Source organism: Lemur catta, chromosome 6, assembly GCF_020740605.2.
Source record: "Lemur catta isolate mLemCat1 chromosome 6, mLemCat1.pri, whole genome shotgun sequence".
Classification (NCBI taxonomy): Eukaryota; Metazoa; Chordata; class Mammalia; order Primates; family Lemuridae; genus Lemur; species Lemur catta.
The window spans coordinates 19,413,968-19,437,911 of NC_059133.1; the positions used below are offsets into that span (position 1 = coordinate 19,413,968).

The 23,944-nt window shown below is 39.1% G+C and overlaps 1 protein-coding gene across 1 annotated transcript in view; it reads right to left on the minus strand.

Moving 5' to 3' along the window:
* The window catches only part of ANO4 (anoctamin 4), a 166,188-nt gene extending 151,342 nt beyond the window's left edge, over positions 1-14,846 (minus strand). Inside the window, exons 1-2 of the mRNA XM_045553135.1 lie at positions 14,643-14,846; positions 44-148 (exon numbers count right to left, since the gene is read on the minus strand). Coding sequence (XP_045409091.1) covers positions 44-148; positions 14,643-14,697 — 160 coding nt within the window. The 5' untranslated portion in view covers positions 14,698-14,846. The remainder of the gene's footprint in view (positions 1-43; positions 149-14,642) is intronic.
* Positions 14,847-23,944: the final 9,098 nt, after the last annotated feature.

Sequence of the window (23,944 nt, forward strand, 5' to 3'; positions counted from 1 at the left end):
TTCTCCACTCATGGTGAATTTTTAAAATTTGAGTGAAACTTACTTTCTTGTATTGCATTAAGAATCTCTGAAAAGTCCACATCACTCTTTGGCCCGTCAGGTAGTATTTGCATATCCAGCTGGTAGCCTTGCAAATCCACACCTCCTTCTAGAGAAATGAAAGATATTCATGGAGTTTGCACTGGTTATCAGAGAGCCCATCATTAGGGTCCCGAAAAGAAGCAATGTCAAAATCCAAAGTGAACAGCTAGCTGATGTGCTAGTGATCCTCACTCAGGTAAATGACTTAAAAAAAAAAAAAACAGGAACACACACAAACCATTTGTTCCTTATAGGACCATAAAGGTTCACTTGTATTTCCAATGCAAAAATAAGGCAACAAGTATATTACAATGCAACATACTTCATTGCATTTATTGAAAATTTCCTAGGTGAATTAACATGTTAGCCTCCATTCAAGGACATTTAAAATTATTTTCAGCTTCCACATGAATCAAACAGTGACATTTAACACAAATACTTTATGGTACCATCTTCTTCAAAACTGTATTTTATCTTTTCTATAGCATATATTTTCCATGAAAAATAAGGTAGGTAAAGTACCTAGCACAGTGTGGAGCAGACAGATAAAATGTGAGTTCCTGTGTGTCCCCATCTAGATATCTTCCTCGCTGCCAGCACCTTCAACTGGACTGTAACACATTTCGGCCCAGGACCAAATTGCATCTACCTTTTATCTCCTACAAACCCTAGAACGACACCTTGACCATACTAGTTGCTCCTTTTACACATTACTAGTAACAATAATGGATATTGGCTAAGAAAATACGCACAATTTAAGGCATCTTGACAGGCTATCTGTAGACTACTACGAAAGACATACTCTAGATAATATATTTTTTTACTTTTTCTATAAAATATTGTTAAATTGTATCAAGTAATAAATGAAATCTCAAAGTACCAAAGGGCTTATAATGAAAATCAACAGCTGCCCCTTTTGCCATCTGTCTTCTTCCCCAGTCTGATCACTTTTAAGAGTTTCTGTTGGATACTTCTATGTGTGCATTGCATTGTTTATCGACTTATCAATTTTATATACTGCTGCTTGTTTTCCACTATGATACATGACAATCTGACACTACTGCCCCTCCCCACTTGCCCTCCACTCACCTACAAAATCACTGTTCTTAGTAATTCCATTAAATAAATTACTGAAAATTCCATTCCTTATTCAATCAAATCTACACAGATCTTATATTTGCAAGTTAACACAAGTGAGCTAAAGAGAAGATTTTGGCACTAAACGGACCTGGATTTGAATTCTACTTTTATGTGACCTTGAGCCAGTAAAGCATGAGCTCAATAACCCTTACCATCCTAATTTATAAAATAAAGAGCATGAAAATTTGGGGAGGTTCTAGTAAAAATTAGAGATAGTATATGTATTATAAATAATTTGGCCCATAGTGTTAGATTAGGGTGATTCACTAAAAATTTTAAATGACAATCATTCTTTGAAAAATGAGGAACTATTCCAAGATTGTGGCCTGGGCTAAATAAAAACAATTCAGTAAAAAAAAAAAAAAAAAAAAAAAAAATCCTATAATTTGGGACTTGGAATAGTTTATATTGAAACAGAAAGAAAAGGCTGACAAATCAAGTCTTACCTTCCCCATGTGACATAAAAGGTGGGGAATATGTAAAGCAGGCTTAAGAGGACACATGATATTTTATGTGATTTCCTCATAATAGATGATGCCAAATCTGAGCTTCTGCCTACATGCTGTTTATATTTTACAAATAAAAATTGTCCTGGGAGGTATATTTTATATAAATCCTTAAATGCAGCATTTTTTACAGAATAGGTAGCAGTGATATTTCAAAACCTGAGCTACATATCTAAAATAAATCTTCTCATGTAGTATTTTTGTACTTAAGAGGCTGCAAGGACACTGTTTTTGAAATTTGGAGCTTTGTTTTGAACTCCCCATAGGTGAATTCAGTGTTCCTATGACAGTGTCGAGATACAGAACAGTATTAAGAAGGGAGGGAGGTCCCACGTGTCTTTACAGAGTTCACCTGCATCAGCCAGGGCTCAAGATAAATCTTTAAGGAAGATAGCAAGGAAATAAATATAGTTCTGGAGGATCTGACACCGGAAACCCTGGATTTACTTGTGGGGTAGTCCACTGGTTCTGAGAAAACTTTCCATCTCTGTTTCTTAATTTATTTATAGTGCTTACCAAAATCTATTTATTGTGCCATAAGCTAAAAATAGTTTCACCATAGAGAATGCTACGTAAGTGCTATTGTAAAAGATACACATGTGATGCTCTTTTACGTTATTAGTGTTATGTAACTATAAATCTAGTGATGTTGTAAGTTCATTCTTTTACTGAAGAAAGCCTGGCTTGTATTCGTAGGAATCAACAGGTTGATTCACCCACACTAGTTCCTATAAGGCTAAAGCTATTCCCTCAGATGATTAATGATGCATAGTCCTAACAACCCAACTTTGGACTGGGTCCTGACTGGAGAACCACATTTGGCTAATAGTGGGCAGATGTTTCTCAGGTCTAAAATGTTATTAATAATAATAATTTTACTACTTCAGCCAGTAATGGCTGACCTTCAACAAAATCACTTCCATGTTTCCCAGGATTAACAAGATTGTGATCTCCTAAATTATAATGCATCCTTGCACTAAAAGTTCCCAGGAAGGTCTGGGAGTCAGAACTGCAAAGCTTCAAATAACAGGAAGGATTTGTGAGTCAGGAAGGTAGAACTCCGTGGTGTCTTCCAATCTCCTAGATGCTGAAATCTATGCTATGATGACAAGGACTCTTGCAGATGAGGGAAAGAGAGAGACTCAGGTTTAGGAAGGGTTACAGAAGAGAAACAGATTTTCAGCCTTAGAACAACGTTGTTTACTCTCTTAACTGGAATGATAAGTCTTTATAAACAGAAGGGCTTCAGATGAATATAGAAGGAATATTAGCCCTTTCAAGATGATAAACCTCATAAAAGCTGGGGACTCTGCCTATCTTGTGAGTCAGCCTCTCAGCTCTAACTCAGGCAATTAATCATAATAGAAACTCACATTAACTGATTGTCCATCATGGTTAAGGGCTTAGGCTTTTAAGTCCCAACTCTACAAGTTATAGTTGTTATGATCTGGAGCTACATACAACATATGATAGTTACATACAATAGTTGCAGTTGTCTCCCACTCCCTTGCCTTTGGGGGATACATCCCAAGACCCCCTGCCCCCGTGAATGCCTGAAATCACCAGTAGTACCAAACCCTATATATAGTGTTTTTTTCCTATACATCCATACCTATGATAAAGTTTAATTTATACATTAGGCATAGTAAGAAATTATCAACAATAGCTAGTAATAAAATAGAACAATTATAACAATATACTATAGTAAAAGATACGTGAATGTAGTCTCACTCTCTCTCTCAAAATATCTTATTGTACTGTACCTTGGGTAACTGAAACCACAGAAAATGAAACCACAGGTACAGGGATCACCGTACTTAAATCTCTCTAAGCTTCTTAAGTGTAAAATTATTTGAAATAGCTTCAGACAGAATAAGCAGTTTTAAATCCCACAAAACACCATACTCTTTCCAGAAATTACTCATTTGGTTTTCTTTGCGGCTGCCTTTTCTATGCCTTTTCTTCATTCACTTTGTAGGCTCAAATGGATGTGAAAAGATTTTTCAGAAAATTCTCTCTGAATGCAATATGTTGGTCAAAATATGTGTATATGCCCCTCAGCAAAGGGAAAAAGAAAATGCAAATAAGAGAAGAATTTGGTATATATTTTTAGAAAACACAATTCAGTTACTCAGCAAATGATATCAAGGAGCACAGATACCAATGCCCACATTTGCCAAGGCCCAAAATAGCTTATTTTCCTAAGCAGCCCCCTATTGACTAAACTCACATCACACATCTAAAAAAATCCACTTAAAAAGGAAGCGATTCAAACGCAGGATGATTAGTGTTATTTCTAAACCGTAGCACTAACTGTTCTGAAAGGCACCACATTCACCTTCAACACAATAAGAAATAAAACAGAAGTCCCAAGCAACCCTTACGGGTTTTCTTCCATACAATTTCAAAGTCATGTGGAAGACCTTATCCTCCAGCCACACCAAAAATCCATTCACAAATAGGAAGATGTAATTGCACTAAGCTTCAGATTTACTCCAGTAGTGTAGCCAGTTTCCTTAGATTCAGTAAACAAGTCTTGGCCACCCTACCCAATAAAATGTCTATTTTCTAAAAAGAAGATGCGAAAACACCAAAATTTCACACTTAAACTAATTTTCATCTTCAAGAAAAACATTTGGTACAGTGGAAAAAATATCCACAAGAAATTAAAGACCTGGGTTCTAGTCAGGGGCCATATCAATGACCAGTTCTGTGCTTTGAGGCAAGTAATTTCATTTCCTGTGCCACAGTGAAATAGTGGGGTAATTCCACCTCACAGACTGCTGTGAGAACTTAACTGACATGAAGGAGAAACATTTGGGAAAGCCCTTTGGAAACAAAAGAACATCATCTAAACATCATCTAAATGTAAGATGGTAGTATCATGATTAGTATTCTAAAGACTGGCCATACATTCACTTTTTCTTTATTTTTTCCTCCTAAAGCATGACTTGTATCTTGACTCTCATCTTGGCAGAACTATAGATAAGTCTTTCTTGGCTGTCTTTCTTGTTTAAAAATCTCTGGTTAATGCTCTTCTCTTCCTCTCCCCACAGCCTCTGGTATGACCGTTTAAGGGATAAAACAGGTTATGGAAGGTATTTGCTGAGTTCAGTCTGTTCTCTAATTTGAGCCCAAACCCTGACATTGGTTCTAGAAAGTAATCTTTGAAACTTGCGGGAAAAGGAATGAGTTTTATAAAATCAGAACTAGAAAAAGTGAGGATGAAAAACAAAAATCCGGAGCAGAGTAGAACAAAAAGAAAAGCTACAAAGTGGAACATCACTTATATATAAAGAAATAATAACCTGTTAAGGTGACAACATCTGTGTTCAATAGAACCTAACTGGTTCCTTCTTTAGTATGGTCTTCTCATGCTAAGGTTTTAACTATTGTAGGGCCACTAATTTAAATTTTCCTAGGCTTTTTTTAATGCTAACTTGCTAGAAATGTTGCTACCAAGTTGTTTGAAGAGGAAGGTATCAGCATGTTGAATGAGAGAATCAGGACACCTGAGTTGAAATCTTGCTTCCACCATTTACAGGCTGTATGACCTTGGGCAAGTTACTTACCCTTCTCTGTGCCTTAGTTTCTCCATTCATAAAATGGGGATAATAGCATGAGGAATTAAATGAAATAACAAAGCCAAATAGCTTAACAATTCTTGAGGTTGGGAATATGGTGCTCAATAAATTGTAGCTATAATTTTATTATTGTCAAATGATGTATTTAATGCCTGTGTATACATACAGACAACACTACTGCCATTCTAGCTCACTAGAAACAAAATCCTAAAGGTTCTTTCCTGTGAAATCAATGTGTTCCAGCATTTAAATACCATGTATATATGTATATACATACATATATATATATATCAGAGAAAAATAGTCATACAGAAAAGAGGAAAAAGCCACTTAGGTTTTAAAAGTCAGAAAAAAAGAAATCATATTAGAAATTACTTGGGAAATTAATGAAACATACCAGCAAAATGTCATTTTACAAATCCTAAAAGAGAACAAAGGGCATATTCTGTGATTAATGACACTTCTCTAGGGCAGTATGATGGGCCTAATAGATAAAGGAAAGCAATAGAAGGAATATTTTAGGCTTTAGAAGCTTCCGATTCTATTTTATATGGCACAGTCACTGGCTGGGATAATTTGATCTATATCCACTATGCTTCATAGTTTCAAACTCAAAAAATCAAAATCAATGTTTCAGTTTAATCTGCATTTGACCCTTAAATTGCATTCCTAAGCCTAGTACCATTTGCTACTTTTATTATTGGCCTATAAAGGAAGGGTAGAAAATAATATTAATTAATTATGAGTGGCTAAAGGGTATGGTCAAAATGAAATCAATAAACAAGAGAAATCGTTGAAACAACCAGAAGGAAACAGAAACCATACAAGTCAAGAAGACGGTGAAAGGCTTCTGTGTTGACACAGCATAATGAGAGACCATCTTACTGGTATTTCAGTGCAAGTTAACTGCGAAACTGCCGTACGATGTGGTGACTGAGAAAGGATTCTGGGGCATAGGCACTCTTAAGCTTTTGAATTTTACTTATGATGATGGTGACAACAAAAAAGATCACTGCCATTTATTACTAAGCACCTAGTATGTGTCAAAGATGATACTGGGCATTTTACGTGAATTAATGTATTCAATTGCTATAACAAGACTATACAGAGTTGCCAGATATAACACATAAAAATACAGGATGCCCAGCTAAATGTGAATTTCAAATAAATACCATGATTTTTATTATAAATGTACCCCATGCAATATTTGGGACATATATTCAAAAAGTACTTTGTTATTTGTCTGAAATTTAAATTTAACTGGGAGCCCTGTATTTAATCTGGCAACCCTAATACTGAAAGGTAGGCATTAATATGCTCATTTTACTGATGAGGAAACTAAGATTCAGAAAAATGAAGTGATTTGTCCAAGATCAGTTAACATATCTGGGTTTTAAACACCTAACAGTAAAGCTTGCATTCAGAACCAGTACAATGCACTGTCACCATTATCACACTCTTTCTCCCATGTGGATGGTCATCCCCCTCCTTCTTGTTGATAACCTAGTTGACTTCAAAGTCACATTTGTGGACCAGATGTGAATCCTTCTGAGCAGCTCCCCAGTCAGATGCTCTCATAACTTTATTTATATCTCTGTTTCAGCCTTATCACTGTTTGACTTCTATCATAGCAGGTTAAGTACATATCCCTATAGCGGATATTCTTCCACATACATTTCTCTTTCCTAACATCACCTCTATTTCCTTTATGGGAAGTACCTCTCCCTCTCTTGTGGGCAGCCCAGGCAGCAGGAGAAATCAAGGGGTCCTGCTTTTCCGTTATAAAGGCTGAAGGGAGGGGTCTTCTACTGTATCCTTTGTCTCATCACTATCCAACCAAGGGAAAGGCACATGGCCAACAGGACTCTCTCCCCCTAGTCTTCAAAACTTGAGCCAAATGATGCAAAATTAGGAAAAATGGTAAGAGTTCCTTCATCCCAGATAGTCAAATAAAATTTCTTTTCTTGATTTCTGCTCCTTTTTCAAGGCTGGTTCTTTAGGTTTTCCATCCACATCCTTCCAATTTAAATTCCTTCTTTGCTTAGATTAAAGAACTGGTTTCTGTTGTTTATAACAAAGAACACTGACAGATTTTCTCTCTTGAACATGACTGTGAACTCCTTAAGGGCCATGTTTAATAGAGTTCTGCACCATTCCAGCTCCAAGGAGGGCATCTTTCAAATAAATATTTGTTAGTAGATAGTAGGCACTCAGAAATATTTGTAAACTCAAAGGGGGATGAACAAACTGAAATTGTTCAGGCTGATGACACAGAAGATCTATAAGACTCCCATGCTCTTTCTTTTTGTACTTAACAACCAGTCTGAGTGGGCTTTTAGAGTGCACTTTGGGAACTAAGATTATTCACTTTATAAAAAATAGATGGATAACTTAATAAGCCCAATATGACTACAGTATCCATGCTGCTTCTAAGATCTATGACTCACCACAAATAAGAAACTCAGTTTGAGATCTCTTCTGTAATCCCCCAACAGAGAACTTTGGTGAATTAGTGCAAGTACACTAAAAATAAAGACAATGGAACTTAAATCACATGCTACCTTGCCAGAATAATATGAGTTTTATAAATTTTTTTTTAGATAATAGGCTTCTAATTATAATTTGTTTAATATATTTTTCCTTAATTATCATTCTGTCCTAAAGAATTGGCATTATTCATACTTTCAACCAACAGTCAATGTATGTAGGGTTTAGGAACCTATGATAAAATGATGGAGAGATAAATACAGTGATGTGCCAGCCTGAGCAAGAGTGAGACCCCATCTCTACTAAAAAATAGAAAGAAATTATCTGGCCAACTAAAAATATATATATAGAAAAAAAATTAGCCGGGCATGGTGGCACATGCCTGTAGTCCCAGCTACTCGGGAGGCTGAGACAGTAGGATCGCTTAAGCCCAGGAGTTTGAGGTTGCTGTGAGCTAGGCTGACGCCACGGCACTCGCTCTAGCTCAGGCAACAGAGTGAGACTCTGTCTCAAAAAATATAAAAAAATAAATAAATACAGTGATGTGTTTATAAGGTGAAAGCAGTGACTTGAGATATGCCAAATTATCCCACGTTGACATTACACCATTAGGAAATGCCTTCATAACATTGATTTAATTTTTATTGTATTAATACCAGCACAGGATGTTTGTTAATTAAAGGAAAGGACAGACTGATTCTACTATGCCTGGATCTGACTCTAACGATTCTGGGCACTGCATTTTCAAAGAGGCAGTAATGAAATAAGACTGTTTCTAAGAATATAGATGGTAGGATAGTAAAGAATATGAATATCACGTCATTCAAGGAAGCACTGAAGAAACTAGGAAATGTTTCACTTGGAAAACAGCTCCGAATGAGTTTTTAAACAACTGAAGCCTTGCCATAGGAAAGAAGAATTTGATTTACTCTGTATAACTTCAGAATGCAAACCCATATCTGGTGGGTAGAACAGATTTCTACAAACAACAGATAATCATTTATGAAGACCCTACTCTAAACAATGCATGGTGTTAAGAGTAACGAAAGGTACAAAGATGAGTTGAAGACAGTTCCTACCTTCCAGGAGAACTTCATATAAAACCATAAAAACAGATGGACTTTGATAAGGCTTCCAGGTTCTGTGGAAGCATGAAATGGGAGATCCATTCTGACTAGTGAGATCTAGAAAGCTTCTTGGAGGAAGTGGAATTTGAGTTACATTTTGAGGAACAAGAAGAGCTAGATCGACATTTACTAGGGGAAGGGACATTCCAAAATGAGGGAGGAGCTTGAGCAATGGCAGAGAAATGGAAGAATGAAAGTCCACTTGAGAAATAGGGAAAAGCTTCTGATGGTTGAAGCAGAATAAGGTAGGTAATGACAGTATCAAAGGGGATATGTTTGGGAAAGTAGGGAGAGGGTAAATTGTAGAGGGCTCACACTTTCCTATGGATAGCCACAAAGATTTTTAAGAAGAGATGGGCTGATATTAATTATCTTCTCTGCAGGAGAACTTGGGGGTTTTCTGGAAAATGACATAGAAAGAGCTACTGATGGCAATTACCCAACATCTAAAATCCTTCCACTGGGCCCTCCAGAATTCTCTGAACATCATCAGTCTCTTCTCCAATTGCTCCATTCATCTTCTTGCTCAAATGAAAACCTGGATCTTTCCAAAGGTCACTGCTTCCTGTGGCTTTTTCACATGGTACTCTTTTTTCTCCCATATCCCTGGTGTCAGTAGATCTGAAGGAGGAGTGGACATCTCCCTTGAGTCTCAGAGCCACCTTCAGACCATTCTCCTTCCACCTTTCCTAAACACCTCCAGCCTCAAATCTCATGTTGAAATACTACATCACCTTCTACCCTTTATCTATGTACTCACTTGCTACCTCCCAAGCCATACTCCCTTACTTCTTGATGAGGTTAATGCCTGGCTTATCAAGTCTCCCACAACTACTCAATTCTTGACCACTTCAATATATATGTAGATGCTCCTTCCCACACCCTGGCCTCTCAGTCCCTGGGAATTCTTTCCTCCAGTGATCTTGCCCTCTACCCTATTACCGTCTCTCATGTCACACCCTGGTCTAGGCCTTGTCATTGCCAATAACAGCACTCCCATCCCATGATATCACTGCTGGGCATTCTATTCTCTGACTACTCCTCTTATGTTTCCAGCTCCTCCTTCTCTTACCCTAACCCCAACACGCCCTTTCAAACCCTCTTGTAACTCCAACGGATTGATCCTACCAACTTTTCACTGTTCCTCACCCACTTAATGTCTTCACTTCCCTCTTTATTAAGATTAAATCACCTCATCAATCACTACAATCACTCCCTTTCATGCACCTTTGATTCCCTCTCTCGTTTCTTACTTCCTTGGTAAAAACCACAATCCTGATCAAATTTAATTCTCCACCCATTCTATGCCTTTACTATGTAGCTGAACAAGGAAAAATCCACAATGATGGTAACTAGTCCTACTTTAATTTCATGACTATGAATTTCAAATGCCCTTTAATGCGAGCTGGCAAACATATTGCCCCCATCTATACCCCCCCTCTGTTTCTTTCTCTCTCCCCCACCCCACCCTGATTGCTCCATTCTCATTCTTGTTAATGACCTTCCTCTTCCCACATTAAAGAAAAAACTGACATAGAAGGAAAAGAACTTCTTAGACCTTCATCATACCTTCCAACATCCACATACTCTTCCTTCCCACTTGTTATTTGTTATCACAGATAAACTATCCATGATCCTTTCTCACTGATGCCTACATCATAAATTCCCCTCTCTCTTCAGTATCCTGAATCATCTACTGAAGATTTGCAATTTGAAATGAAACTCTCTCTTGACCTTACTTATCCTCCAACTGCTGCCCTATTTCTTTACTACCTTTTACAGTAAAACTGCACAAAAAAAGTTGCCAGTATTCACAGCATCTAATTTGTATCCTCTCATTCTCTCTTAAACCCACTTCAATAAGGGTTTCATCACCACCGCTTTGCCAAAACTCCTCTTAGCAAAATCATCATTGACCTCCACTTTACTGAAGTCAGTGGTCAATTCTCAGTCCTCATCTTACTTGACTTTCAACAACATTTAACCTAGATAATTACTCTTCTTTTCCTGATAAACTTATTTAACTTCCAAGAGGTGGTACTTCTGGTTTTTCTCCATATTTGCTGGCTATACTTCCTTGGCCTTCTTTGCTGGTGGTTCATGTCCTCTTTGGCCCTTTATCATTTGAGAGCCCCAGATCTCAGCCTGTGATCCTCTTCCCTTCTCTATCTGTCCTTCTTCCCTTGGTCATCTCTTTCTATCTCATAGCTTTAAATAGCATATTACACATCAATGACTGTCAGTTTTATACCTCTTCTCAGACCCATCTCTCAAACTCTCAACAGGGAGAGCAAACTACCACCCAAGTGATCTTGCCAGTTCATGATATTATCATATCCACAATCAAACTTCTGACTTCAGCCCCACCTTTGCCCTCAAACCCACCTTATCTACTTCTTCTGCAGCCTTCTCCATCTCAGTTGATTTTACTCAGGCCCAAAACTTAGGGGTCATCCTTATCTCTTCTTTCTCCCTTCCCCTACATCCAAACCATTAGGAAATTCTGTTGTCCCAACTTTAAAATACAACTGGAATCCAAATTTTCACCAACACTCTGCCACTCCTAGTCAGAATAACCATGATCTCTCCACTGGATCATTTTGGAGACCTCCTATCTGAACTTCCTCCTTTTACCCTCCCCCCAAAATCTATTCTCCCCTATAGTCTATATTATATCTTGCTAAAATATAGGTCACCTCATGGGATTCTTCTGCTCAGGGCTGTAAAAGTTCCCACTTCACACAGGGCTCAAAGTTCCTACAATAGCCTACAAGGTCTTGCCCCACTGGTCCCTGTGACCTCACTGAAATGATGTTTCCCCTCACTCACTCCACTTGAGGTTCAAGGGCCTCCATGCTATTCCTCAAACTGCCAATCTCACTCCCACCCCAGAATCTGTCTATTGACTATCTCTCTGCTGGAATGAAGTTGCCCAGATATCCACATGGCTGTCTCAACAACTTCCAGTCTTTGATTACACATCTCCTCCCCAATTTGGCCTACTCTGACCACCTTATTTAAAATTGCAGTGTGCCACCCACTTCCTACCACCTGATTCCCCTACTTTTTCTTTTCTCCATAATTCTTATCCCCTTCCTAAACACTATAGATTCATTCTATTATATATAGTTTATAAATAATAATATAGAATATAATTATAACTATAACATAGTTATATATGTGATAAAGTTTTTATATATTATTATGTAGTTTATTTATTATGTTGATTATATCTCCCAACTACCGTGTGAACTCCTAAGTTCAAGGACTTTTGTCTCCTTTGTTCATTGATGTATCTCAAGTACTTGTTGAAAGAAAAGCAGGCAGAGCAATTACAAAGCTATTGTAATAATTTAAAAAACAGCTAATGAAGGTTCAGTTCGGTCCTATCCTACAAATATTTATGGAGAGTACAAAGTGATATAATCTAGAAGCCCTTCCCTTGAAGACCTTTCAGTTCACAGATAGGTAATTTCAAAATGTTAAAAGATAGTGGAGCAGAACCAGGGCATCCTAGAGAGAGCAGCATAAGCAAAGGGTGGGAGGCACGCAACCATATTATGTACTCAGAGTACCAAAAGCTCGTCAATGTGACTAGATGTTATGGTCTATTTGATGAGCCCTTTCCTAGGCTACAGTCTTCAATTATTCAATGACCACTAATCTGGTGTTACGGTGAAGATGTTTTGTAGATGTGATTAAAGTCAGTTGACTTTAATAAAGGAGATGCTCCTTGATAATCTAGGTCAGACTGATTCAATCACTTGAAAGGCCTTGAAAGCAGAGCTGACGCTTTCCTGAAGAAGAAGAAATTCCACCTGTGGACTGCAGCATCAGCTGTGCCCAAGAGTTCAAGCCTTCCCTTCCAGATAGCCTGGCCTGTGAATTTAGACTTGCCTAGCCAGCCCCTACCATGATGAAAGTCAATGTCTTGTAACCAGTCTCTAGAATGTATCTTCTACTGGTCCTGCTCTTCTAGTTGAACCCTGACTGATGCACTACAGTAATAAAGTTTAAGACAGAAGAGGACAAAAAGTGAAGGGTAAGAAGCAGCAGGGCCCAGATAATAAAGCACATTTCTTTTTAACATGCTAAGAGGTTTGATCTGGACCATAAAATCCATAGGACAAGCACAGTGAAGGGCATGATCTGGGGTAGAGATAAATTATTCTGTATTTGATATAAAGGATGTACTGGGCCAGGGAGCAAGAGGAAGAGAGAGGCTGGAGGCTGGGAAATTAGGAAAGTTACAAATGAGAGAAGTAAGAGGAGAACCAAGAAGACTGTCATGGAAGCCAAGGGAACAGTGTTTTGAGAAGAAGTGAGTGGTCCACCCTGACCTGGTGCATCAGAAGAGCCTGGCAGGCATCCACCGGGTTGTGATGAAAGGAGGTCACTGAGGCCCTCAAGAACATCCACAATGGAGCAGAGGAGTGAGAAACCAATTGTGTTGGTTGAAGAGCGACTGAGAAGTGAGAGAGCAGAGCAAACAAAGGTAGATGACTCTTTCTGAAGTTTGGCTTAGAAGGGAGGAAGAAAAGGGGGTGGAAGAGAGAAAGGCGTACAGTGTCAAACAAAGATGGTTAGAATAGGAGAAGCTTGCGACTTGTCATGGACTGAGGGAAGTAGCCATCAGTATGGAAGGGGGAAAGAGAGATGAAAACAGGGGACACATTCTCCTGAGCAAACTTCCAGAGAGGTGAGGTGGCCAAGGCTAAAGGACACAGATGAAGGTTTGGTCAAGGACAGCGGGAAGCCCTTCATCTTCTGAAAACTTGAGGAAAGGGGGAAGGATGCGAGTAAACAGTGATATACTTGAAGATGGAGGATAGCGGACCTCCAGGAATTCATGCCATGGCCCTAGGGTTTCTTGGTGAGGTTAGGGAACAAGGTTTCCTTCTAAGAGAGAGAAGATGGTGTGATATGGCTGAAGATGGAGGCTTGGGTTCAGTGGGGACTGGGTGGCCACCTGCCAGGACATTACAGAGAGGAATAGGGATGGGTGACAGTTATTCTAAATGATTTCTGAATTCCTTCGCAATTTAACATTTCTATAACATCCCTTTGCAGGAACATTGCCTGATGCTTCCTCAGCATCCAAAATGCCTAGCATGTTGCAGACACTCAATAAATATTTGTTGAATGAATGAATGCATGAATGAAAATGAGCTTCTCCCCAAAATAAGCTTTTTTCACCTGGTTTAATGAAGAATCATTTTAACATTTTTAAGAGATCACAGATGCTTCCCAGAAGCCTTAAAATTTAATATAATGACTCCAGTCTTCTCTCTTTACTTCAGGAGGATGTGGGCAAGTCAATACAGCCTACTTATGTTTCAAAGTGGGCATTTTTAGCTTGACATTTTTTCCTGGGTTATCTTAGAGCAAATTATCAGGAAAATGGCCAAATCTCTATTTTGTTATACAATAAGTTTTTCTGAACCAAGCAAGGGTTTATTCACTCTGATTTTCATTCAGATTCTACCATTATATGTGGAATGTAGCCTCGACCTTCTCTGGTATATCCAGCTCTGTCTTCTGTTACTGGTTTTGGTGACGTTTATCACCTACTGAGGTGAAAAGAGGGATAAAAACAAGACTCCTAAAAAAAACCAAGCTTAACTGGACGTGTGGCATAATCATATGATAAAAATATAATGTAGGCTATATCAGGTTGCTGCTCAAATGGGTCCCTGTTGGACTTCCCCATGCATTACCTGGGTGGAAGACTTTGGTTTTTCCATGAGTGATTCCAGAAGAGCTGGCCTCCATTTTTATTGACCTTCTGCCTGGTGGGAGTGAGGAATGCCTGACCACGGGCAGGCGGTGTGACCCTGGGCGGCTTGCCACACTTCGCCGTTGATGGATTTGCAAACGCTTTTCAGCCCCATGAATAGATAAACTTAAACCTGGAATAAGAAATAGCACCATGAGACTGAAGAAGTCAGTTCAGAATGGCTAAAACGCTAAGTTATTTTCTGGTATGAAATCCAGACAGCAGGAGCAACTGTGTTGCAAATTCTTAAGGGACGCTTCATTCAAAAGTGGACTTCCTTAGTTATCATAACAAGACTTTTAATTATGTAAGATCCAACAAAATCAAATATGAAAACTCTTATCAGAATTATTTCCAAAACCCTGGGGAACACACACATATTTGGCATGCTGCTGTCAGAGTCTATGGGACTTAGGAATTGGTGCTGGGGTATCTGGAATTTCAATAAAAAGCAAGGAATTTTCTCCACTTGATTCACTGATAGGCTAGAGTTGTCAATTGAACTCACATTTACAGTTTTGATAACCTTAGAATTACATGCATCTTTAGAACTCTTTTATTCAGGAAAATTTCAAACGTATTAAGAGCAAAACCATGGCCGGGCGCGGTGGGTCACACCTGTAATCCTAGCATTCTAGGAGGCTGAGTCGGGTGGATCGCTCGAGGTCAGGAGTTCGAGACCAGCCTGAGCAAGAGTGAGACCCCGTCTCTACTAAAAATAGAAAGAAATTATCTGGCCAACTAAGATATATATAGAAAAAATTAGCTGGGCATGGTGGTGCATGCCTGTAGTCCCAGCTTCTCAGGAGGCTGAGGCAGTCGGATTGCTTAAGCCTAGGAGTTTGAGGTTGCTGTGAGCTAGGCTGATGCCATGGCATTCACTCTAGCCCGGGCAACAGAGCAAGACTCTGTCTCAAAAAAAAAAAAAAAAAAAAGAGCAAAAACAGTATAATGAACGTGGTGTACTCATCACCCAACTTCAACAAATGCTGACTTTTCCAACCTTGTTTCATCAATCCCACTCCCCTTGTTGTTGGTTTGGTTTTTAGGCGCTAAAGTAGTTTAAAGTGAATCCCAGACATCATGTCAATCTCGTTAAAAGCAATACTGATTGCATTAACTTACATAAATTACATTAATATGGATTCTACTTACTGATGCATGCAACTGTATAAAAAAATCTATGAGTTCAAAGGATATCTCTGAAAAAACCCTCATTGATCACCATTAGAGGCTGCTAAGATACCAATTTATTACTCAGAAAATTGGTAAAGGGAAAGAAGCAAACATTTATTCTGCCTTTCCTTTAGTAACCACATTTCAAGGTAACCAGATAGTTGATGAAGGGGAGTTTTTCACTGCAGAAGAATTTCTGCCAATAAATACTGACGGAAAAGAGAATTATAAAATCATTCTAGAAGCCCCACTGAAATATGAAAGTTGACATGAATTGTCCAAAGAAGCACTGTGAGCACAGAGCTGGAATTCAAACTCATAGATGACTGAATCCAGCTCTGTTCTTTAAAAAGAGCCAGGAAAAGGTGTTAGCCTTGTTTAATGCCAACAAGCCATCAGAACTTGGTCGGAAATCATGTCATCTGACAGGGGAAAGCTAAGCTTCACAAAGCCACAGAATTTTTTATTAAGAGGAGAATCTGTTGAAACTTGAATGTAGACATTTAAAGCTGGCAATTACATTACTGTTTAGCTAACTAATCTGGTGCCTTTTACAGCTGAGGAAACTGAGACCTGGTAAGGTAAAACAGTTGGTTTATGGATTATCAGTACTTGGGGGATACAATGAGAAATCAACTAAAATCCTAGAAATGAGAGAAGTAATAAGACTGCTCAGAGGTAAACTGCAAAACCAGCAATCACAGGTCACGTAAAAGGCATGAAGAGTCACCTCAAATTTCGCCAGGGGGTGGAAAAAGAACATGACCAGAGCTAATTTTTAAATTCTAACAAATCAGAACAAAGGATAACTCAATTCAGAATGGAGTTTGGTCAGCCAAGAAAGCATTAAAACAAACCAACCAAGAAACAAACAGCATATAGTGTCACAGAGACAGTCACGGGCAGTGCCCATCTGAGCAATAGCCTCAAAATTCAAGAATTCCAATTGCACAGCCAGACTGTCCTGACATATGATTTTACTCTCCTTTGTCCACTTCACTGTCCTCATTCTGACAGTGCTTACCAGACAGCCTATGGGTTAGGATTCAGCTTCCAGTACAGGGAGAGAGTATTCACACTAGTGTCCATGTCTACCTGTCCCCAAGATCCAGTTTCTAAGCCCACACTGCTGTGACTCTGAGCCCCAGTCTCAGGAGATTCACCAGGTTAGGACTGCCATGCTGGCGGCCCCTTGGGAGACAGCCTGGCTGGCTTCCCCTGGCAATGCATGCCCTGCTCTGATGCCCAGGTACCTGGGCAAGTGCAAGCCTTCTACTCCCAGGGCTCTCTCTCTAGTAGGACAGGCACGGCAGCATCAACCTATTTTCTTCTTCTCTACCATGCTCTGTACCACGGTTGTATGTTCCACATTTCCACAGAGGTGCAAAGTGAACATCTGTAGACCCATCAAGATTCCAGAAGAATGTAGACACATTTGTAGGTGACAGATGAAGGGAATGAAAGAGACATTTTAAGTCACTATCAGAGGATACATGCAGTCTCAGTCTGCAAATATGAAATAGACTGCACTCCTAAAAACATTTTTTCTTGTCCCTTTTGCAGAGGATTATTGGGCTGAAGGGAACAGGATTCTGACTCAGCGTGGCACTTCTAGCTTTTATATAACTTCCCTCAAGGAAGCACAAAATGACATAAACGAGAATAAAAATTACACCCTGGAAATAATTGGCATAGGCACTTGAAACTGTTGAATTCTACATTTAAAAAGCATAATAGTGTAGATCATAAAAAAGTGATAAAAATAAAAAATAATTCATGAGTATTACCAGGAAAAGATGGATATGAGGAAAGTGGGTATGTTATATGGAAATTTGGGGGGAACCCTTAAAGCCTGAGCAAATCCTTCCCAGTTCTCCAGGAATTAAGAGTCCTCAGAAGTATAGACAAAGGACCTGGCCTATGAGAGCTTTCCTCATACAAGGGCTAAGTCCATGGAGAGAAGGATTTGTAAACACAATAGCTACTACACAAGGCAGCAAATATACTCCAGATACTTGAAAACATGAACATTCATAGAAGATTCAGAAGTCTCATCTTTAGAAATGAGTTGTCAGCCAATAAATTGCATCATTCAATTTGTTCTTAATTACTTTAGAAAAAATTGTTGACACTGATTATCTATTAAATGCCAGGCACTGCATTAGATATTGATCATCATCCCATTAATGCCTCATAACAATCATAAAAGACAGAATTGGTATTTATATCTTATAGACAGGAAACCTTAGGCTCAATAAGGTACTTGTCCGAGGTCATGCAACAAGTGATTAACTTGAATTTTAACCCTGCTCTTTTCCACTATGCCATGCAGTCTGACGAATTCAATACCAATACCTACACTAATTGTTTTAAGTGTGAGGTGGTTCTGAACAGTAACTTCACAGAGGTCTATCCAGGTGGGGATTAAAAGGTGCAGAATGCTGACACTTCTTTGACTGAAGTTCTTTTAGAATTGTCTTTTTCTCCCCTTTTCCATGTTTGGCTTGTGTCACCATCCAGACTAAAAATGTCCTCTTGGTTCTTGACCAGCGATCAAAGACCTCATCAGTAAGAGCAGGCTGGAGCTGTACCTTCCCCTAGATGCCCCTTCAGTCCCTCTGGCCCATGCCAATCTCTATGCTTTCAATGAGCCCTTATCAAGCAATGCCCTTGAACTCTCTTTCACCTGCCTGTATGTGGATGGCCTATTTCTCAAACCAGTTCCAGAGTCCCTAAGGGCAAGAATCATATTATGTACTTTTCTGATTCCTTCCTCAGCTCTGGACAAAGTACTTTGCATAGGGCAGGCGTGAGATGACAATCTGTCTTCAGTCCCTTCTCCCCCTGCATTTTACACCCTACTTGGTGCAAAGACACCTTGGGCATAGATGGAGCATGGGCCAAGAGCAAGGCAAGGAAGTGACACTGTGCATGACTGTGCAACACATTTTTAATTTAGTGCTTCCTGTTCTGTTATATCCTCACCATCTTTCCTAGACGCCCTAAAGCCTAAAACTTTGCTGCCTCCCTCAGCTTCAGCAGAGAGAGTGCTCTCCAACTCAGCTAAGATGATGGAACCCAGGTAACATAAGGTTTCTAACCTTCCCTCCTTTCCACCTCAAATTATCTTTACAAAAGTACCTTTTGCTCTTAAAACCTATCATCTATGGTACTTGATAAAAGACCTAAAGTTAGAATCTGGGGAAACACACATTTCTAGGGATGAGGAAAGGGAAGTAAAAGTAGTGGTTAAAATGTGGATACTGGAATCAGAGTTTCTGGGTTTAAACCTGGGCCACATCATTTATTACCTAGTGCAAGTTATCTAATGGGGTTTTTGTGCCTCAGTTTTTTCTCCTGTAAAATGGGGCTAATAACAGTGCTTACCTCATAGAGTTGTGAAAATTAATTGAGTTTATACCTACAAACTGTTTATGGCAGTGTCTGGCACACAGTAGGTGCTCAGTACAAGGTAGCTGCCAACATGACCTTCTGTCATATGGATGACTTTCCCTCAATCTTCATCCTTACCCCTAGCATTTAATACCATTGTCCCTGTTCATCTGTTTTTTCAACTCTTTCTTTGGTTTCCCCAACACTTAAGCTTCTTGCTACCTCTCCTACTTTTCTAAACTCTCTTCCCTTTTCTCTTCTCAGAGGTAGGGGTATTAGTTTCTCAAGCCTGCTGTAACAAATCACAACTATGGTGGGTTCCACAACATGAATTTATGATCTCACATTTCTGGAGGCCAAATGTCTGAAATCAAGGTGTTGGCAGGGCTCCCCCATTCAAGCTTTGGGGGAGAAACTGTACCTTGTCTCCTTCAGCTTCTCATGGGTGCTAGCAGTCCTCGGTGTTTCCTGCCTATGACCACAACACTTCAGTCTCCATCTCTGTGATCACATCACCTTCTTTATGTCTCATTTTCCTCTGCCCCTCTCTTATAAGGACACTTGTGATGACATTTAGGGACCACCTAAATAATCGAGGATAATCTCTTCATCCTAGCATCCTTAACTGAATCATATATGTATGCAAAGACCCTTTTTCCAAATAAGGCAACATTCACAGGTTCCAGGGACTGGAATGTGGACAGATATCTGGGAACCATTATCAGCCTACCATAGTGGGTTTTCTAAGGTTTTGACTCTGGCCTTGTCTACATCCTGTGCATCCTCGGTGATCTTACACACTCCATGTCTCCAACTGTCGTCTCTGTGTGGTCAGATCCCCAAGTCATTTCTCCTGCTTTGCTCTGTCTCCTAAACTTCAAGCCTGCCTTTCCTACTTGGTCTGAGTTTTCTCTGGAGAAACTCAGTGAGTCCAAAGAAACATAATAAATGTTTAATAGCCTGATAACAAAAACAAAAGCTCAGATTTTCTTTAAGGTTCTCATACAGTTTCTTTACTTCTCAAAAATTCTGTCTAAAAAGTGAAAATTTTTCTCAATAACATGAAATTCTTAGGGGCTCTTTCTCTCTGGCCCACTTCCAATGTGCACTATTTCTGGCTGCACCACACAGCTAGAAGTGCGCCTGTGTAAAAATGATTTGCTTTCATCTAAATGTCACTCCTGTGATTCAGAGGCGCTGTGTGCCATAGGAACATTTGTAGTTCTGTCAATGTTTTACAACTTGTGGCAAGAGTGTCTATGTGTCGCATCACTCTCCTTGGCATTTCTTAGGTAAATTACTTTTCAAACCACTGAAAAACTATGTTTTGAAAGTCAGCACCATGAGCGCAACATAACACTCCCCTATTTTTAATTAAGGAAAAGAAAATCTGTGGAAGAGGACATTTATTTCTAGTTTTCTCTTTGATTACAAAATAGAAAACAAATCCAGTGATTCACCTTCCTGGAACACTGGCAAGAAGGGAAGGTGAAAGCTCTCTTGGCTACTCTCAAGATTGAATTAAGGTTCCTAAACTTTCTCGAGCTTTTCTAATATCCTCTCCTATTTGGCTCAAAGAACACTTAACAAAATGTTTATAAAACAGGCTGCTACCTCCCCATATCCTAGGGGGGGATAAAGCTCAAACACACAGGAATACAGGTAGAAAACGGAACACGTCATGTGTCATTCACTTAAGTATGTTCCCATTAGAGGGTGCAGAGTGTGTGCCGTGGTAGCGGGGTGAGCTCAGGCAGACTCAGAGAAAACAGATGCTGAGGCCCTGTGAGCACTAGAATGGGTGCACTCCAGGGAGTGGTCTGAGTTCTAGCCCATGTAGGACCCTCTAGAGACCAGAAGATAGAGTGGACTTAGTCTCAGAGGGCCTGATGAGAGGATTTACTACAGCCCAACCATCCTCCACCTCACCAGGCCCTTGGCCATGACATGCCTCCTTCTGCTTTGTCTTCTCATGCTGTGCCAGGCTATTTGACAGATTAGCATCTGCACGTTACACAAATCTGGCAGCGCCAACACATCAAAACGAGAACTTCCTGCCAAGTGTTGTCATTTGTAATTTTGTGACAGTTGTATGTTTAAAGTCACGTTAACTGGGCATTCTACTTTGAAAAGAAATCAAAATGCTAAGGGCTAGCTATAATATTACCCAGATTTAACTTTGGGCTCAATATCTATATGAATAATTTCCAGAATCAGAAAGGATAAGAGCCTGTAAGAATGTTTAACTGTCATTACTTGAATTCAAATAAAGTGCTGCAGTTAGATTCTTCTCTTTTCTTTTTTTAAATTGTTTATTTCAGAATACTATGGTGTTACAAATGTTTTGGCTACAGGCCTTTTTGTAACTTATATGTCTCCTGCTACTGGGGCTGAAGTAGAGTCTCCTTTTCCCTCACTACTGAATTCTGCTAGAAGGACTTCATCCCAGGAAACCACAGTGGCAGAGTAGATTATTCCCCTAATTCATGCCTTCTCTCTGCAATGTGACTTGTCAGTATTTCCCAGGAGAGAGGGAAAGTGTATTCCCTGCTCTGCTTATTTTAGACTTGGTCAACATGACTTCCTTTGGCTAAGGGGGTGTTGGTACATGTGACAAAAGTAGGATGTATTTGTATGGTCTTGGCTTGGTTTTAGTGCTTCTGTTGTCATCATAAAAAGCACATGTCCCCAGTAGCATGGGTCCCAGAAGGAGATACATGAGCAGACTCAAACCTGGTCTGCAACCTGGAGCCAGAAGCCTCACTTAAACCACTTAAGATCAGTCAAACACCAGCCACCTAAAGACCCCTGGATAAAAATAGACAGATGTTTCTGGGTGTGAATCAGTGAGATTTGGAGTTGTTAGTACACAACAGAGACTTGGTGAACACAGCCCCAATAATTGTTTCATAAGGTGCAAATGCAATGGTGCTGGTGCTTATAATTTGGTTAAAGTGGTGAGTTTACAAATAAAACACCTTCCTTCTTGTCTAAAATGTTTTCCTTCAGATCCCTAACCCAACACCTTCTACAATCAGCTCATTCATCACCATTCTGAAGAAATCCCATTACTCCCAACTTCCTACTCTGCAAATCACCCCAATATCCTAAGCACACATTTCCCTTCTGTATGCTTTTAGCATCTGGAACATACCAATATCAAAACTTATCCACCTGCACTATATTATAATTGTCTACATATCTGTCCCCCAACTCAGGGCTGGGACCGTGTCTTATAATATCTAATGCCTATCACAATGCATGGCTCATGATAGCACTAATGTAAATACTTCTAGAAAGGAACAGAGGGAGGGAGGGGCAGGCACAGAACACAGCACAGTCTGCCTTCCTTATCTGCAGGTTCCGCACCCATGGACTCAACCAACAAACCATGGGTCAAAAATATTGGACAAAAATTAAAAATAACAATACAACAATAAAAAATACAAATAAAAAATATAGTATAACAACTATTTACATAGCGTTTACATTGTATTAGGTATTCTAAGTAATCTAGAGATGATGTAAAGTATACATGAGGATGTGCATAGGTTATATGCAAATACTATGCCATTTTAAATAAATTGCACCTGCAATTTTTGGATTTTCATGGTGGGGGGGTGTCCTGGAACCAACTCTCCTACAGGATACCTAATGAAGACTGTAGGTAACTAAACTTCTCAAATTCCACACCTTTGTTATGTTGATTTTGTTTGGAGAGTATTTGTTTAGTCTCTGCATCGTGGCTGATCTTGGAAGCGTAGGAGTAAAGTGCATTGGCAAGTCAAGAGTGTCTTGAACAGCTTAGCCTTCTCACTCTCCTTTCCCTACCCCCACAAGCCCATCCACAGTGAAAATTACCTAAGGTATTTTTTTCTTCATAATGAGTGATTTAAAACTCTTTAAGAAGGATTCAGTATATATCCAAAAGAAATGAAATCAGTATGTCCAAAAGATATCTGCACCCCATGTTTATTGCAGCATTAGTCACAATAGCCAAGATGGAACCATGATATGGAATCAACCTAACTGTCCATCGATGGATAAATGGACAAAGAAACTGTGGTGTGCACACAAAGTGGAATACTATTCAGCTTTAAGATACAAGGAAGTCCTGTCATTTATAACAGCGTGGATGAACCTGGAGTACCTGAAGTGAAATAAGCCAAGCACAGAAAGGCAAATACTGCCTGATCTCACTTATACGTGGACTTTTGAGCTCATGGAAGCAAAGAATAGAATGGTGGTGACCAGGAGCTGGGGGTGGAGGTCAGTTGTGTAGATATTGGTCAAAGGATACAAAATTTCATTTAAATAGGAGGAATAAGTTCTGAAGATCTATTGTATAACATTAAAGTTAATAACAGTGTATTAGATTTTTGAAAATCATGAAGAAAGTGGATATTAAGCCTTCTTACCACAAAAAATAAGCAAGGTAATATATATGTTAATTAGCTTGATTTAACGATTCCACAATGTGTATATTTCAAAATATTGTGCTGTACACAATAGATATATGCAATTTTTATTTGTCAATTAAAAATCAGTAGATAAAATATAAGAATAAATTAAAAATAAAAATAAATTATTAAAAATGAAGCATATATCATTAGGGAATTGCAAATTAAAACAATGAGATACCACTGCATACCTATTAGAATGGTGAAAATCAAA